General features: G+C 38.6%; 1 protein-coding gene across 1 annotated transcript in view; it reads right to left on the bottom strand.

The window, feature by feature from the left end:
- Positions 1 to 16,101, bottom strand: part of GABA-B-R2 (gamma-aminobutyric acid type B receptor subunit 2) — a 480,524-nt gene that overhangs the window by 161,864 nt on the left and 302,559 nt on the right. The window contains exon 4 of the mRNA XM_071593934.1: positions 1,506 to 1,751. Within this exon, the coding sequence (XP_071450035.1) occupies positions 1,506 to 1,751 (246 nt within the window). The remainder of the gene's footprint in view (positions 1 to 1,505; positions 1,752 to 16,101) is intronic.

Genomic DNA, 16,101 nt, shown 5'->3' with positions numbered 1-16,101 from the left:
GTTCGCATTATTTGGGTAGTATTTTTTTAAGTAGTAGGAATACGGAAATTAGACAATGAAATTCATCAGCGAAAGCGGAATTAGCAGTTAATAAATAAATGAAATGTAGCAATTTAAGACCTGGTCTAGGGAGAATAGAATCTTCGTTGAGAGGAATCTCGTGAGATATCTCGGTTAAGAGGAAAGAGAAAACCAATGATGAGTTTACAAATAAAATAGCGAGAGTTTTAAACATGGTGGGAATGACAAAATGTTTAATTCTAAATTCAAAGATGAGGTTCAAAAGTTCGTGGAGGAGATGCTGAGGGGCAGGTTAAGTTGCTCAAGAATGCACAGGATGAGAATCGGTTGGTGGTCGATCCCCGAACCGCTTGACGAATGCGAGTGTGTTACCGATTGCTTTCTCGCTCATCTATCATCACCTTGAATGGCTATATGGCATTTTAAATGTAAATAAAAATGAAGAGGGGACTTAACCAAGCCAATTAAGCAAGTAATACATACACTTAATATCTACACACTCGGGATCTCTGCCGGCAAGATCGTGGCTTCCAACATGTACAGGATCCAATAGGGGGATAATGATTCAGCATAGAACAAATCGGGACCGCATTTTGAACGCCTTGTGTCAATTGGAACGGCCAAGAAAAGTCTGTGCGCTTATGATAGATGTCAACGCTAGCTCCTAAAACGTAAAAGTGTATACTTCTGAGACCAAGCGGAGTGATGAAGGAAAGGTGAATATAAACATTATGCTCTAATATTCTCTCGTGTACTCATAGAAGCTGATTTAGATAGTAGATAAGGTCGATATAATAATACAATATTAGGCCGGAAGATCATGTGGGTAAGATGATAAAAAATAATACATTTCCGTAGTATTTGTAGAGCCTATGATATGCATTTACGAGTACATGTAAAAAATAATACACAAACACATGGCACTCAAATTCATGAAATTATGCTCAAATCATGGAAACTTTCGAGACGCTATCGAATAGAAATGCGGCACTTTTGCAAGCAAACACGTTAAGTATTCATTCGTTCATTTTATTATGATTAGCCATTGCTTCTTTGCAGCTAAAGCGATTGTTATTTTTGATTCTTCTCGGGACAAGTCAGCCAATATGTGTGTTACACGGTAGATTTTGATATGAAAGCACCTGTCAAAAGATGGGTTATACATTATTTGGGGAGGAGTGTGGGAGGGGTGGATGTAAAGGAGTGACTGTAAACTGAGGTGTTTTAAATGAGAAGCTACGGGAGTCACGAGTAAAAAAATAATTGGGTCAACACAAGGCTTAAGTATGAAAATTGAACGCCCTCTCAAATCTGAATTAGAATAGCATACTTGAGTTTTCTGCGTAGGAAACTTTAAAAATAGGGGTCGAATACGTAGTTCTCTTTTGCAATACACATTAAATTACTTATGGAACATTTGTGCATTGAATGTGCCACTAAATACTCACACTTCCCCCGGTTTGTTACGCCTTCACGACACTTACCTCCCACCAGCGGTGCGAGTAGGTGCCGACGAGCAGCCACTGGTAGCGGCGGCCCACGAGGCCCTTGGCCTTGGCGGCGCAGAACACCCGCCGCGCCCACGTCTCGTTGAAGTTACCCAGGATGACTCGGACGTCTCGCCGCCGCAGTCGTGACAGCGCCGTGTCCAGCTCGCGGGGCACGAAGCTCTGTGATTCCTCGATGGACACGCCGGCGTCCTCTAGGTCGGCCACGAGGCGGTTGTGTGCCTGAGGGGTGGAGAGGGAAACATGAGTGAGTCACGCGTCACGCAAAACGTATTTCATACTCCGTCTCTCGCCTGATCACTCAGGGAGGGAACCAAATTTCTGAGAAGGGTGCTGTCTGTTCCAAACCGCTTGGTTGAGAACAGACGTGGAATATTTCACCCAAAGTTTAATATTACACATATTATTCATCATCATCGCTGCAAAATGTTTCGCAGCAAAACGACATTTTGATGTATGGCAGAGAGTGACCATTGGTCATTAGAGTCATGGTTGATGGCGTTTAATACACGAGAAGTTCATTTGGTGGCTGAATTTCGAAGTGACGTACAGTAAATTTCTTGACCTGTGCCAGGGATATGTGATTCTTTATATCACTGAATTCGGCAGATAATTCCCGTAAATTCTCATTCTAGTTTTGCCTACCGATGCGAATTTGGCTCCAAGGTTTTTTCTTTTGTGGCATCTAGCCTGGCGTGTTATCTACTTTTCTAAAATTTTAAGTCTCGGTTTATACTCAAACTACTTGGTTTAACTAGTTTGCCTCATTATTGTGCATTTATTCCGAGAAAATATCAATTAAAATATACGCAAAATAAAAAAAAATTCCAATAGCTAAATATATTAATTTTAAAGAAATCTCCTGAGAGATCATATGTCACAATGTGGCTTCCCATGTCATGTAACGACCCCTTTAGGTTGTTTCTTTTAATTATCCAGAGGGTGAACTTTTTATCAGTTCTCCCGTTAAGGTAAATTTCAAATAAAAATATTATTTACAGAAAAAATCTAAAAAATATCAACTGCCGGGACAATATAGAAGGATAGTTTCTTTCCTAACAGATTAACTACTGTCCCTGCAAATATACAAATTGTGAGTGAGCGAAGAGCGAGCAATGAGAGTGGTTTCATTAGCGAGATTAAAACTCAACTTCGTATTGCGAGAGATCCATTCCTAAACAGGATTCAAGGAGACAGATATATAACGGCCCTACCATTGCCTTTCAATATTTCCTCAATATATTCTCACATCTTCGGCAACTTCTTCCTCTTTTCACCCAAAATATAGCCTCAGTGTTTGTTTTATCCTCTGATGGCCTTCTTTTTTCCATTATCAACCACTTTCACACCTAAAAAGCCTCCAATCTACGCTCATTCTCTTACCTAAAAGGCAAGAAAACGATATGCATTTTATCTATTAATATCTAAATATATTTTAATGTTCACTAGTCTTTTCTTGACATTTTTACTCGTAGTTTTGAAATTGTATTATTACCCCCATCGTCCTACGGTAGGAGAGATCATGCCAGTAAAATTAGAGAGATTAAGTGTGGAACATGCATGTAGATTTAAGATTTAATTTTTTCCACGTTGGATATGGGATTAGAATAAACTTGTGCGACCGCGGTAGGGTCATATTCGGGTAAACATTTGCCTGGTGTGTATTCACCCCCTGTGGCACGCACTAGCGGGGGCTTGCAGTGTACTAAAATTAAAAAAAATGACTTTTGCCGTAGAGCTAACCTTAAAAGATCCACCGGCGTGAAAGCGTGAAAGGTCAAAGAGCGGGAATAAAGAAAGAAACGAAAGCAGAAGAGGAGCGTGACTCATATCATCACCCGCGTTGACCTCGACCCATCCCTGTGTCCCTGTTTCCCATCCATTGTCTCTCTGAGGCCCCACGGCGGCCTTGGAAGCAAGAGCACCAGAGGTTCGTTCCGCTCCTTTCCCCCCGGCCTACAATGGCCCCTAGCATTGACACCAGGAGCCGGGCCCCAACCCAGGGCCGGGCACCTCGGCTGGAGCCACCTCGCCCACGCTGTTTGCTACTAGGAACTCAATTTCGGCTGAGCAAACATTACAAAAACAGCCGACGTGAGCCGCGGAGGGCGTCGCACCTTCACGGAGTCTGGATGCACGGCACACAGCACCAAAGTGGGTATCCAAATACTAATACCAACCCCCTCGTCCGTGCATTCGCTATTTGCTCATCAAATCAAGCGGGGGAGAGCGACCCCCCCTTCCCCACCTCCGTGCAGCAACCTCTCTTGGTGGAGACATAAACATTAATCAGAGTGGGGGGGATCCTAGGGCGCCCGTGTTCGCACCGTCTACACCGGCGGCGAGCTAATCAATTCCGCGATGGCACAAGTGGAGGGGGTCGCCCCCCCCCCATGGGGCTGGGCGGACAGGTACTGCTCCCCCATCCCGCGGTCATTTGTTATAATGTTTACTGCTAGCCACGTATAATGGCGCTGGCGTCAGCGGAACGTGGCTACACCTTGTTTGCGATGACAATGTAAAAATGCGGAGGTCGGTATGGAAGGGTGCGGGAAAAGGGTGGAGGATAAGGGGGTGGGCGGAGGGTTTGGAGTGTAGAAACTAGAGCAGGTGGAACAGTTTCCGTATCTCGAAAGTATGTTTTGGACCAACACGGTCAAAGTAGTAGGGATGTAAGGGGAAATATTGCACCAGGCAAAGAGGCTTTCACAAGGAGGAGGGAGTTGATGACAGGGGTGTTGATTGAGGATGTTAAAAAAAGACTCGTAAAAACTTTGACAGGGAGCTTAGTTATATACGACGCTGTAGTGTGGTCACAGAAGCAGGAAGATAGACGCAGATTGGAGGCTTTTAAAATGTGGGTGTGGAGAAGGATGGACAACGTGAAATGAAGCAAAAGGAAAACAAATGAGGAAGTACTTGGTATGGTGGGTGAGGAGAGGGGATTGTTGGGATAAATCCTATGGAGGAAAAATTGATGAAGGGCGTATTTATCGGCAGTGGGATGTTGAAGACTGTTATAGAGGGAAGAATGTTAGGTAAACGAGGAAAGGGCAGGAACAGGATAGGGATGTTGGACGGGATGAAGGGAGGAAGGAAGTACTCAGAGATAAAGAGGGAATTGATGTAGAGTAGGATGCTGTATTGTGTTTTGTTAGGAGATATTTATTTGGTAAATTTGTCTATCCAAATCCTACCTAAAACGGTAAATTACTTAATTACAAAAACAATTTGTCGTTAAGAATGAATATATATTAGCTTAGAATGACAAAATCGACTGTGCCACTATCGACAATCCCACGGCATAAACCATGAATGTGATGAGCTCATTTTTATTAAAGTTTTAATGAAGGAATTAATTAAAGCACAGCGAATATCCTTTTTAATTTTTGAAAATAACTTCCGTAAAGAGTTATAAGTGGCTCAGTTGCTAGACTAAAAAATTTAATGCGATCCACTCAGGAACTGGAGTGCGCGAAATAAATGAAATGAATTTGGAAAGGTTTGGGCCACTCTAAACTTCTGAAGCATAGCGCTTATATTAAAACCTCTTTCAACGATCAGTCAACTAGAAAAAAAGAGACAATAAAAAGAAATAAATCATCGTTTTCCATTAGCATCCATAGTGACCGGTTTATGGTGATACAAGTAATTAGGTATTAAATCACTGCGTAATATTAACGAGTGTTTATATAAAAATGTGAAAACAGCATTCCTGACGAGAGAGTAGGAAATGCTAATTCACACCTGCTAATGGAATCCACTGGACGATTACCAACCTATCAAATTCATATTTTTAAAATATCACTTACTCCAACAGATCTTGGGAACTATTATCTTGTGAAAGGAAATATGCATAAAATGACTTTTGAGCAAAAGAAGGCCTAGCTCCTTCAACTTGTTTTTAAAAATTAATTATAGTTATATTCCCATGAAATAATAGATAAGATATTTCAAATTGGATTTGCGCATGAATTAATATTTAAAAATCATGAAATGGTAATTTGACGACCTAGAAAAATGAGAAAATAATTGCAAAGGCACCAAATAGAAATATTAAAGTGTATAAAATGAGATACGGACTGATGCTATTTTCTTTCCGTTTAAAAATAGAATTATCAATCGTTCCGACAGATAACGAAACTACTGATTGGCAGATATTGTATTACTTAATTTTATTTTAATGAGTATTGATCATCTAATATTAGTAACAGTATTTCTAAGATGTATTCAAAAAGTTGTATTATTTACATTAAAGCAAAACACTTTCATCGCTCAAATCTTCGGGAATAGATTCTACTAGTCGGCATTACGAACGAGAGAGTGTCGGACTCAACGCACCTTACATTTCAAAATGGAGAGATATCTCTAACTCTATAGCCATTTCAAGTCATTAATGCATTGAAAATATATTTCCAGTTATTTTGTTCCAGGCAAGATAGAAATGATATCACTTTTCTCACTTATAAATTGGCGTTGCATTCACAAAATCGACCTTTGAGCCAATAATGAGCCCGTTCTCGCGGTGAAAACTGCAGGGCGTTTTCCCACTCGTACACAATCATGATCACTTTGAGCTAGATACCAATTAATGAAAGGGTCTGTACGACACTCGAATCACATTTCCATACATTTAAAAGTGGCTCCTCACGATATAAACATGTCCCGCCTAACACAACTACTTTATTCATCTCCTCGTAAATTATGCAAAACGCCTGTCATGCGTGTTTCATTTCTTCTTCTCGCAGGCACTCTTGCTTTCTATCAAGATGTATCAATAATTCCAATTTTATCTCCCAGTCTTATGCACCAAATATTCAATAGCATCCAATCGAAGGGATCATCACATTACGTTTTGGAACTGCACAGGGTCACGCCATAAATCCAATTTCATACCTTTTACTTCCTACATCATATATATAAATTATTTTTTTGCCCAAATCATAAATTCCCTCCACTCCTGCTGAAGCAAATCTTTATTGCTTTGCCCATTTTCTCTCAAAACAAAAAAATCTAGTAAACACGAATTATCAAATACTGACTTAAAAATTTAACATCTAACTTAAATTTCAGAATATCTTGAGATTCTTACCACATTCTTTTCCTGTGATATGCCTTCAGTCTTTGGCTCTCGCATTGATACGGCAATTCAACCAACGGTCATTGCATTTGCTTGGCTCTTCGAGGAATTTCAGTTTGGATCATATCTTCAAATAATCGTCAACTCATTTACTTACACTACTATCTGATTCTCTTATGATTATCTACATACTTTCCATCTGTCTTCATTTCTATGAATATGTTAAAACTACGTGCAGTTACACTCCTTCCTCTGTTGTGCATATCACAGCCTCCAAACCCCTATCCTAACTCGTCAAGTTATTCAAAATTAAGAATTTTGCAAGTTTGTTTTGCAGAAAATTTTAGCCATAACAGGGAAAATTATTGCTGCGTGAATTTCAAACAATATTTATTCTAATGAAACTAATTTTACTTCTTTAATCGAAATCGCCCTTTGAAGTTTTGACAAAAATACTTTGTGAGGCATTTCAATTAAAACGATCCTGTTTCACATAAATATCACATTGTATACCCTCCAGGTTGAAGTTTATCATTTGATTAAAAAACAAAATTCAATAGACCTCTATACGTTACTGAGTACTCAAAAAATAAACTTAACCATGGCTTTTAAGGCACGATAAATCAAAACAAAAATAAACGACAAAAATTGGTACCTCACGTAGAAATGCATGGTAATAGTTACATTATTTTACTGTACTTATATTAATATGGGAGATGATAAGATTATTTCAAAAAATGTCTCTATAAAGGATATTAAGTAAGTGGAAGTGCGGCTGAATTCACCAAACATTAGCATTTGCAGCAATTGATTTTCTTGCCAAGCACTAATCGATTTCAAAGACACAACAACCAATTTCAGTACTTGTATATTGAATATACGGGCTCATGAGCATATTATCTCGCGGCGCTCCATTATCAAAGACGGAGAAAACAACCCGTTTGCTGCCCTAGAGGCGCCTCTGCCACGCATTTGACGTTGACACTTCCTGCCTCTTTCTGCCCTGGAGTTCCTTTCCTCCCCTCTTCTCCTTAAACCTGTCCCATTCTCCCCTTTGGTCACTTCGAAACTTGTGTTTCCACTTTAGAACTTCCCGCAATAGATGAGCCCCAACAATTTACGACCCGGGATCCATCAAAGATCGCTCGCAACAACAGACAGACCATCGTCATCACCGGAATTCCTCCATCGCAACAAGAGAGCCACCATCAGCATAGGCAACAATAGACTGCTCGATAAGCGGATACGTTTAATGACCTTAGTCCGTGAAAGACCTCCACCATCACTCTTTAGTATACAATTTCTCTATGCGTTGAATTTTGCAATACATGTCATTAGCTAAAAAATAAATGTAAATAGGCGTTAATTGGTGGACTCTCCGCGTAGACGAAAAGAATTAGACTTTTTTAATTTCCACAGACGACGCATTTATTAATTACATAATTGTATTCTTTTAACAGTGTTTGCAAATTATTATGAGTAATTTTCCAGATGATACCCTAATTGGCTCAAACCGGAAAGGAAACATTAATTAGACGGTGAGTGTGAATGGAAAGTATTTAAATGTTTACACCGCCATTAGCTTCGGGAGATTGTGGGGTTTACTAAATGAGGTATCGATCTAATCGCACGGTACTATCTCTAGAACCGAATGGTAAGAGACAAAGTGGTATTGCGTCTTTGAAAGCCTCTTCCTGTACCTTACAGAAACCCCTTAATAACAGCGACCCCAGCCCTAGAATTTTGGTACTAAAATGCCCATATGTCTTTGAGTGAGACTTTAAATTAGCATTAGCGATGAGTAACAAATAAATTGGAGAAATACAGATCGGAAAAATCCTAAATTCTCCTAGATCCAGTGCCAGGATTGTACCCAAAGATGTTGACTCGTAGAAAATACCCAAAACATTACCATTTTTGCTCACGTACTAAGATTACAGGCCCTTTAGTGAAAGTATTTTCACTCGTTAAGGTCGAAAATAGACATTAAAAGACATAAAATTTCAATTGTTTTAAATCTAGAAGCCGAATTTTGATATAATTTCCAATGCTTAAAAACGTTAATTGCAGCCCTGCTGCCTTTAAAGCTGATAGCTTTCTCTATTTTTTGAAAATTCGTTAATTGTTGTCGGATGTTGAAATAACTTCAGCGTTTGGAATCTCTATCAATTCTGAGCGATTTAATGTTCTTATTTATAGTATGTATATAAAAGGAATGGATGAAACACCCATTAAAATAACATTTCAAAGTGCGGTCGTTACGGGACTAAGTTATATTGTGCAACAGATCTAATGGTTACAGATTGGTTTGTGAAGTCTCAATGAAAAAGTACACGTTTCGTAATCTATGATAAATCAAAACTACTATCCACTCTTATTTTTTTAAAAAATTCTACATGATCCACCTCATCTTTCACAATCTCTAACATATATTCCTCAGATTGTGAAACTTTCTATTTTTCTCAAGCCCTCAAAAGCACTCCTTTTCAGTTTTCTCTGCCCCAGTTACCCAATTGATTAACTGCACACAAGATAAAATCATAAAATAAAGACGCTATAAAAATTGTAGTTTTAACTTTCATATACATTTTTGTACGGCTCGGACACTTGGCCGATGAGACAGATACGTGAAGGTTTGAGACCTGGTAGACGTGGGGGCCAAAAAGAAAAATTACCTAAAAAGGAAAAATAACACAGGAGAGCTAGATGAGGGGGAAATAGGGAAGCTTATCGGAAGGAAGAAATTACACCCAGTGGACGGTATGAGAGATGTAGTAAATACGTGGATTTAAAAATGGTTTCCCTGTAATGATGTCTGATAATGTATTTCGTACAAAGTCAAGCAGTATTTAGAAGCCTATCAGGGCTTATTACCCATGAGGACATTGTGCCGCGTAATAGTTTTCCTGTAGTCAATGAAAACCTGCCTCGGATAGGGAGGCTTCATAACACAGTGGATAAACTCGAAGGTTATTTAAGTACATCCATGAGTCACGTGTATTAGTATTTTGTGCGCCCCATGGCTCTGGACGATCCTGCCTCCAAATATCGATAGCGGAGGATGAGGAGAAGGGCGCCTGAATACTCCGAAAACCCGTACCCGAGCCATGCAGTTTTGACGACGTTAATTATTAAATGTCTTTCGCACCTCTACTACTCCTATCCACTCGCTTCCCTTTCTTCGCCCACTCAATGGAAAATGGACGCCAGGGTGCCCTTTTCCCTTGACCCTTTTAAAAAGGTTCACGGAAATGGGCTGATCACTCGATAAATAGCTAAAAATCTTTACCCGAAAACCCGCGGGAGAAAAAAATTATTTGCTTTGAATATGTTTATTAATTATTTTAAACTCGCGGCCGTCACTATGAAACGGCAAATAAATATTTACGAAAGCGCTGAATACCCTTCATTTCCTTCATATGTAATTCACGCTTTGGGGCTTCCTTAACTCGCGAATTTTACAAGTGAGCGGATGGGAGTTGCTGCGGTCGTGGAGGAGAGGCTGAAATCGATACTACGGATCCCCTTGCGAGTTGGCGTAGGGCTCAAACGCGGAAATCTATCAGTAATAATGGCCTCCTTTCCTTTGAATTTTTAATTTATAGACATCCCGTGGAGTGCGGTCTCTCTTGGCATGCGCTGTAGGAGAAGAATGCAGGAAGGGCATAAAAAACCGATGATGAATGAGGGCCCTGAATCTCCACTCGCTCATGGTAGGGGGGGGATAGAGGTTTCGAAGGGCCGGTTACCTCTCGATCACGTCTCCCTAAAGCATCTCTAATTTATCGCGTCTCTAATGAATGGTGAGAATGAAATACTGTAACGCATCGATCAAAGAGCGCTCCTCTAACATGATTTCACACTGTTGGAGTTCCATTTTCAGGTCGATCTTTTAAAGTGAGAGGTCTTAAAAACGGGCAGACGCCTTTATACGGGACGCCCTGAAACAATTTTATATAAATGTATAAAATACGTTCAAACTGTTAAAATATCAAATGTAAAAAATCTATATTTTATTTGTGAAAAAATGGGGTTCTTTTTTCATTTCAAACCATATTATCTTCATAAATGTATAACTAATCTATGTTGTCCTTTTAACGCAATAAAGATTAGCAAAACGCCCTACATAAATACTTTACACAGGTTAATCGTGCTGTTTCGATAACGTGCTACTTCAATTTGGAGGAAATGATATTAATCCGCATTGTATATATGCATTGATTTCTCTGATAAATTTACGGCCGTATTTCATTGATATTTTCAGATCATAATTCAAGAAAATAACACGATTCCAGTTTCAAATTTTTTCTTTGGAATTTTGAAACCGATTTAATTCCTGCAATTCAGATATTTATAAGTTCTCCACAGTATCGAATCGGTGGAATACATAGAAAAATTTTTTCACGCACATTTAACTAGTGGTACTTTTACAATGCGTTACTCATTCAAATAGTCTGGTATTAGTAAATAATTTGGAAAAATATGGAAAAAACATTTATGGTCCTTCCTCGATGTGTAATCAGCAAATATTTTGTCAAAAGCAATCATTTTGTAATTTAACAATTTTTCATATCCCAGCTATAGAAGATATATTTTGAGTAAATATGAGTATTTACTTAAATGTTTTTAATTACGAGCAATAATCAGTACATAAATCACTATTTCCTCTGCTCAAATTAAAATACATCACTCCTCACATCCTTAAATAAATACTTAGTATCCACGCTAATCACACGGCTTTTCGACTACGCGGATGTAGTTTACTAAGATTTATCAGATGAATCATCGTTTGCTCAATTCATGCATGAGATTCATATTTAATCTACAGATATCTGATCACATCACGAACTAAATTAATGAAATTTCTGGGTCAAAGCTTAATGAAAGACGTCTACTTCATACACTCTCTCTACTTCATCAAATTATGAACAAAAATACTCATCACTTCTTGCTGGAATATCTCAAAACACAAGACCAGGTTCATGAAACAAATACATCGAGGAATTAAAACCTGGTTATACCGCAGCATCAAACGATCATCTATAATAAATACTTTAACGTCACATCTTGCCGCGAGTGGAAGAAACTCATCCAGCCTTTTGGGAAAGCTCTTTAATTTGCATCATTAAAATGAACATTATATAAGACACTCCTAAAATTACAGCAGAATTGCAAGTAAAACACTTCAGGAGCTAACGGTCATCTCGTATTCACTCAACTATTAATCAGAAATATTAACTCCACATATTAATCCTACCGTTAAAATTTCACTTGTGGTGATGGATTACCGTTAAAATATTTTTAAATTATCATTAAATCGTATTGTAGTTTAATGTTTTCTTTCATTTTTTAAATATTTGTTACTTCTGTATTAAAAATCAGTAATTTTAACTTAATTATTTTTTTCACATTTACATGAGTTTATCAGTACCCATTTTGTTTATTCTCTTATTTTTCACGCATGGCGTTATTTTATTTAATATTTTTATTTAGTAAATTATGACATTATAATTATCTATCCGTAGATTTTCGCAGATTTTTTCTAACTCCCCTTCATATGTGGGTGTTTTCCTGTAGTGAGTGTTTTCGTCAAGGATAAAAGCCTTATTCCTCACCTTATTCCCACATTTTTGCATATCTCTCTTAACTCTTTGTACTCATGCATATGCATTATTAATAGATTACCATTATCTAGTTCTTTTTTAAATCCTTTAGCACTTTAATTTAATTATATTTTGACTGAATGTACTTGACGATGGATTAGATGAAAGAAGGGACTACCACCATTTCAATTTCGCCCGAATTAAGATTAAGTGTTATTATTGATAGCATGTGTTCACCTGAAACCTGTTACGTTACAAATATTGATGCTTAACAATAGATAAACGGTATAAAAAAATCATTTTTCCAATGGTAAAAATGCTTGGAATGAGTAATTATATTTCAAATCAAATCATAGAAATATCTTCAATGGCCCTGAAACTCAAAGAATATATAATGCCCAAGAGGATTTTCAATGTGTTCAAGAATTCAATTGGAATTGCGCTATCTATTCGCTACAGCTTAAGCCCAAAGAGCAATTCTGTAGTGTGTATGGTACGAGCCAAAATTTGTGCCTGACAAAAGGCGTATTTTGTGCGTGGGAAAAACAAATCGTAGCCAAGAGGAAATAAATGGAGATTCGAACTATTAGGCGATTTATCAAAAGAGAGTACTTATCTATCTTAATTATTTTGATTATTCATTCTATTTGCACAATTATTTGATGTCATTTTAATCTGTTTTTAGCTTTGGTAGCGTTTCTAAAAGCATCACGTCAAAATAAGAATCATTCGGAAACAGCACCAGTTAAATATAGCGAAAATATTTAATAATAGCATGCCTCAAAAGTTAAAGACATATTAATTGTTGCTGGTTGCTCATAGTCACCATTGTTCATGATGAGCTACTTTGACTTGGAACTTCCAAGGCGCTGACTTTAAGCGTTCGAACATCCACCATCATGGGTTTTCCGTAGTTTTCCGAGAAATCGAAGGAGTACTAGGTCTAGTGCCAACTGCTAAACGGTAAAAAATCATGAAAAATGAAATGAAGGATGAACAAGAGAGTGAGAGAGAAAGGGAGGGATTAAGTTGCCCCATAAGGAGCATGTAGGGCGGAGGGCCCAGAATCTTTGATGTAGTCAGATAGGAGCAGACCCTCATTCCGTTCCTCCTCAGCCATTCTTCCGATGGACCATGAGGCGGTTTTTTTTATCATTTGCTCTTTTATCTATTCCATTTTTTATAGAACGATCACGTTTCATCCTCCTCTTTCTGTGAGAGTATTTTTTTTTTGCGAATCGGTCCCACCCTTATGCAAATCCTAGCCCCATAACCCAAAGCCCTACGGAGGGATGGTGGGAGGGAAAGGAAAATGGGAGGATTAAAATTCGAAGAGGAGAATGGAAGCGATCGCATTATTTTCCTTAAGACGGAAGGAAGTCGAGCAGGAATGAGGAAGCTGCATTGATAAGGCCACCCTGATTACGGGTGAAAAGGAGAGAACAAAACATCCCCTCTTTCTAATTTCCTCTCTTTGCTTTCCGTGGATAGAGGTGGAATCGCGTTGCTAATGATTATTCGTCAACAATTAAGAGGGTCTGGATATTACACAGAAATCAACCAGTTCCTTCCAACCCTCCAAATGCTGTATTAAGGCTTCCAAATAGTCCTGATGATGCTTGCGAGTTTCCCAGTCTCCTGAGTTATTTCCACGTTAAGCCCATTGAAAATAGTGAAGGTTGACCTTAAAACAAGCATGGATACTGATTAGGAGGAGAGCCATAGCGAGGGCATGAGGAAAAGAATTGCGTTTGCAAAGGAATGAGTGACGGAAATAAGAAAGTTAAAGACGGGAACTTTTTTTTCCCATGGAAATCGAGTGCTACCTCGAGTACTATCTTTTATTCTCTTTCAAGTACCTTGCAGGTGTCCCCAACATTAAAAATAATTTCGGCGAATTCAGCCCTTTAGTAACACATAAAATTATTTGAATATTCTCAATGTACGGTTTCTGAGAGACGGAGCAATATTAGTTCTTGTTTCTAGTTCAGAAATAAGAAGTTCTTGAGTTGACATAGTCAATCTTGGAGGCTTAATGTCATTTGGATGATTTTGAGTTTCAGAAATGGTTATGGCAAGAACAAGAATAATAGTCCGAGGGTGATTCAAAAGAAGGGGTGAAGAGTAGGCTCTCAGAGGGAGAGAGAGACCATTAAAAAGGTACAAAGAGTTAATAAAAATTACAGCAAGGGTAATACAGGGAAAGTAGATTACGTACCGATGGAAGTGAGTATTAGGGTATAGGAAGATTTTTGGTCTGTGAACTGCACGAAGTATAATGACCGATTTAAAACGTTATAAGAATAAAGCAACATCTTTGTTGCTGTGGTAAGTGCTTTCGATTCTCAAAATGCAAAACACACATTTTACCAGAGACTTGCTCAAACATGTCAAGATTCAGTATTCAAGAGACACTTTTAGGCTAATTTTTCCACCAAAACGTCCTTGCAATTTCATTAGGTTGTTTCCTGAAAGTTTTCTTGAAATTCTGCTGCGCCACAAGCAGCAATCGAGGAAATTACCCCTAAGCAAACACACGCATATTCATATGAATAGGGATATCATTACATATATAATCACACACGTAGAAAATACGTAAAAGGACACTCATATTTAAGAAAGTTTTAGTTTTCGATCTTCTCTTAGGCCTTATTCAGCTCAGATTCAGAGTCTCACCAGAAGAAGGCCTAAACTCAAACTTGGTTAAATGTGAGAATCCTTTCACATGTTTTCTATTTACAATTTTGTGTTCGGTTGTGCCATTCAAGTTGTTTATATATATATATATATATAATTATGTATTTATATATACATATATATATATATATATATATATATATATATATATATATATAATTATGTATATATATACATATATATATACATATATATATATATATATATATATATATATATATATACGTGCGTGTATGTAAATAATGCTTTGTATGAATGTGTTTGTGTATCCAACTATATTTCACCCTCAGAGGCTGTGAGGTGTTGTATCAACAGATAAAAATCATTTCCGTCGAGGGGTCACGGATGTTCAATGGGCGAGGATGGCGTGACGTGAAAAAGGGGAAGATAGCTTCTTCAGAGCGGCGCCTCAGATTGGAGCTGGCTGCAGTGCGGCAATCTTCCGCCAACTCTCGTGAAATACACTTTGAGGTGAAGTTCGCTCGCAGCTACGATAGTGTTCTTATCGGCTTCCGGATCACACACACACAGAGGGGTGAGAGAGCTCTCCCCGAGTGTCGGATTTTGCAAATGAATCATGGGCGTGAGGTGAGGAAGCATTATCGCCGCATTAATCAGATGTGACCTTCCCTGCCGCCTCCCCCACTTCCCCTACCTCTCCTCGGGGAAGGAGCCGCTCTTCTTGGGGAGGTCGGGGGACGAGTGAGGGGGGTGGTAGGCCAATGACGGAGGGGGGATGAGGGGGTGGGAATCGACTCGGTGGGGCGGATTTGCATCGAGCGCCACCCCTATGCCTCGCCAAGGCGACTGTCCCCCGAATCGGATAGGAACGCGCTCCGCTTATCCGGTCCCGTTTGCCGACCTTTCCCACAAATAAGGGATCCAAACCTTCAAAGGTGAGTTGATGATCTTAAATTTGAGAGGCTCATTATCCCCAATTATAGGATGACATTAGGTAAGGGGTTTTAAAAAATCCTCGTGGTTTACGCATCGCTATTTGGGAAGAACGCGAATGGAATCCCTCTGGAATGATCTGATTCAAAGTAAAACTTATTAAACCTTTAAAAGATATTGTCGGATTTTAAGTGGTGACAGCGAGGATCTAAGCTACCCTTCACAATATCTATATATACACAGATAAAGACTTTTATTTAAGAATTATTCGAAAGTCCAGTCAAAGAGGCTCGCAAAG

This window comes from Hetaerina americana, unplaced genomic scaffold, assembly GCF_022747635.1.
Source record: "Hetaerina americana unplaced genomic scaffold, ioHetAmer1.1.p SCAF_6, whole genome shotgun sequence".
NCBI lineage: Eukaryota > Metazoa > Arthropoda > Insecta > Odonata > Calopterygidae > Hetaerina > Hetaerina americana.
This window is presented reverse-complemented; position numbering and strand designations above follow the sequence as displayed.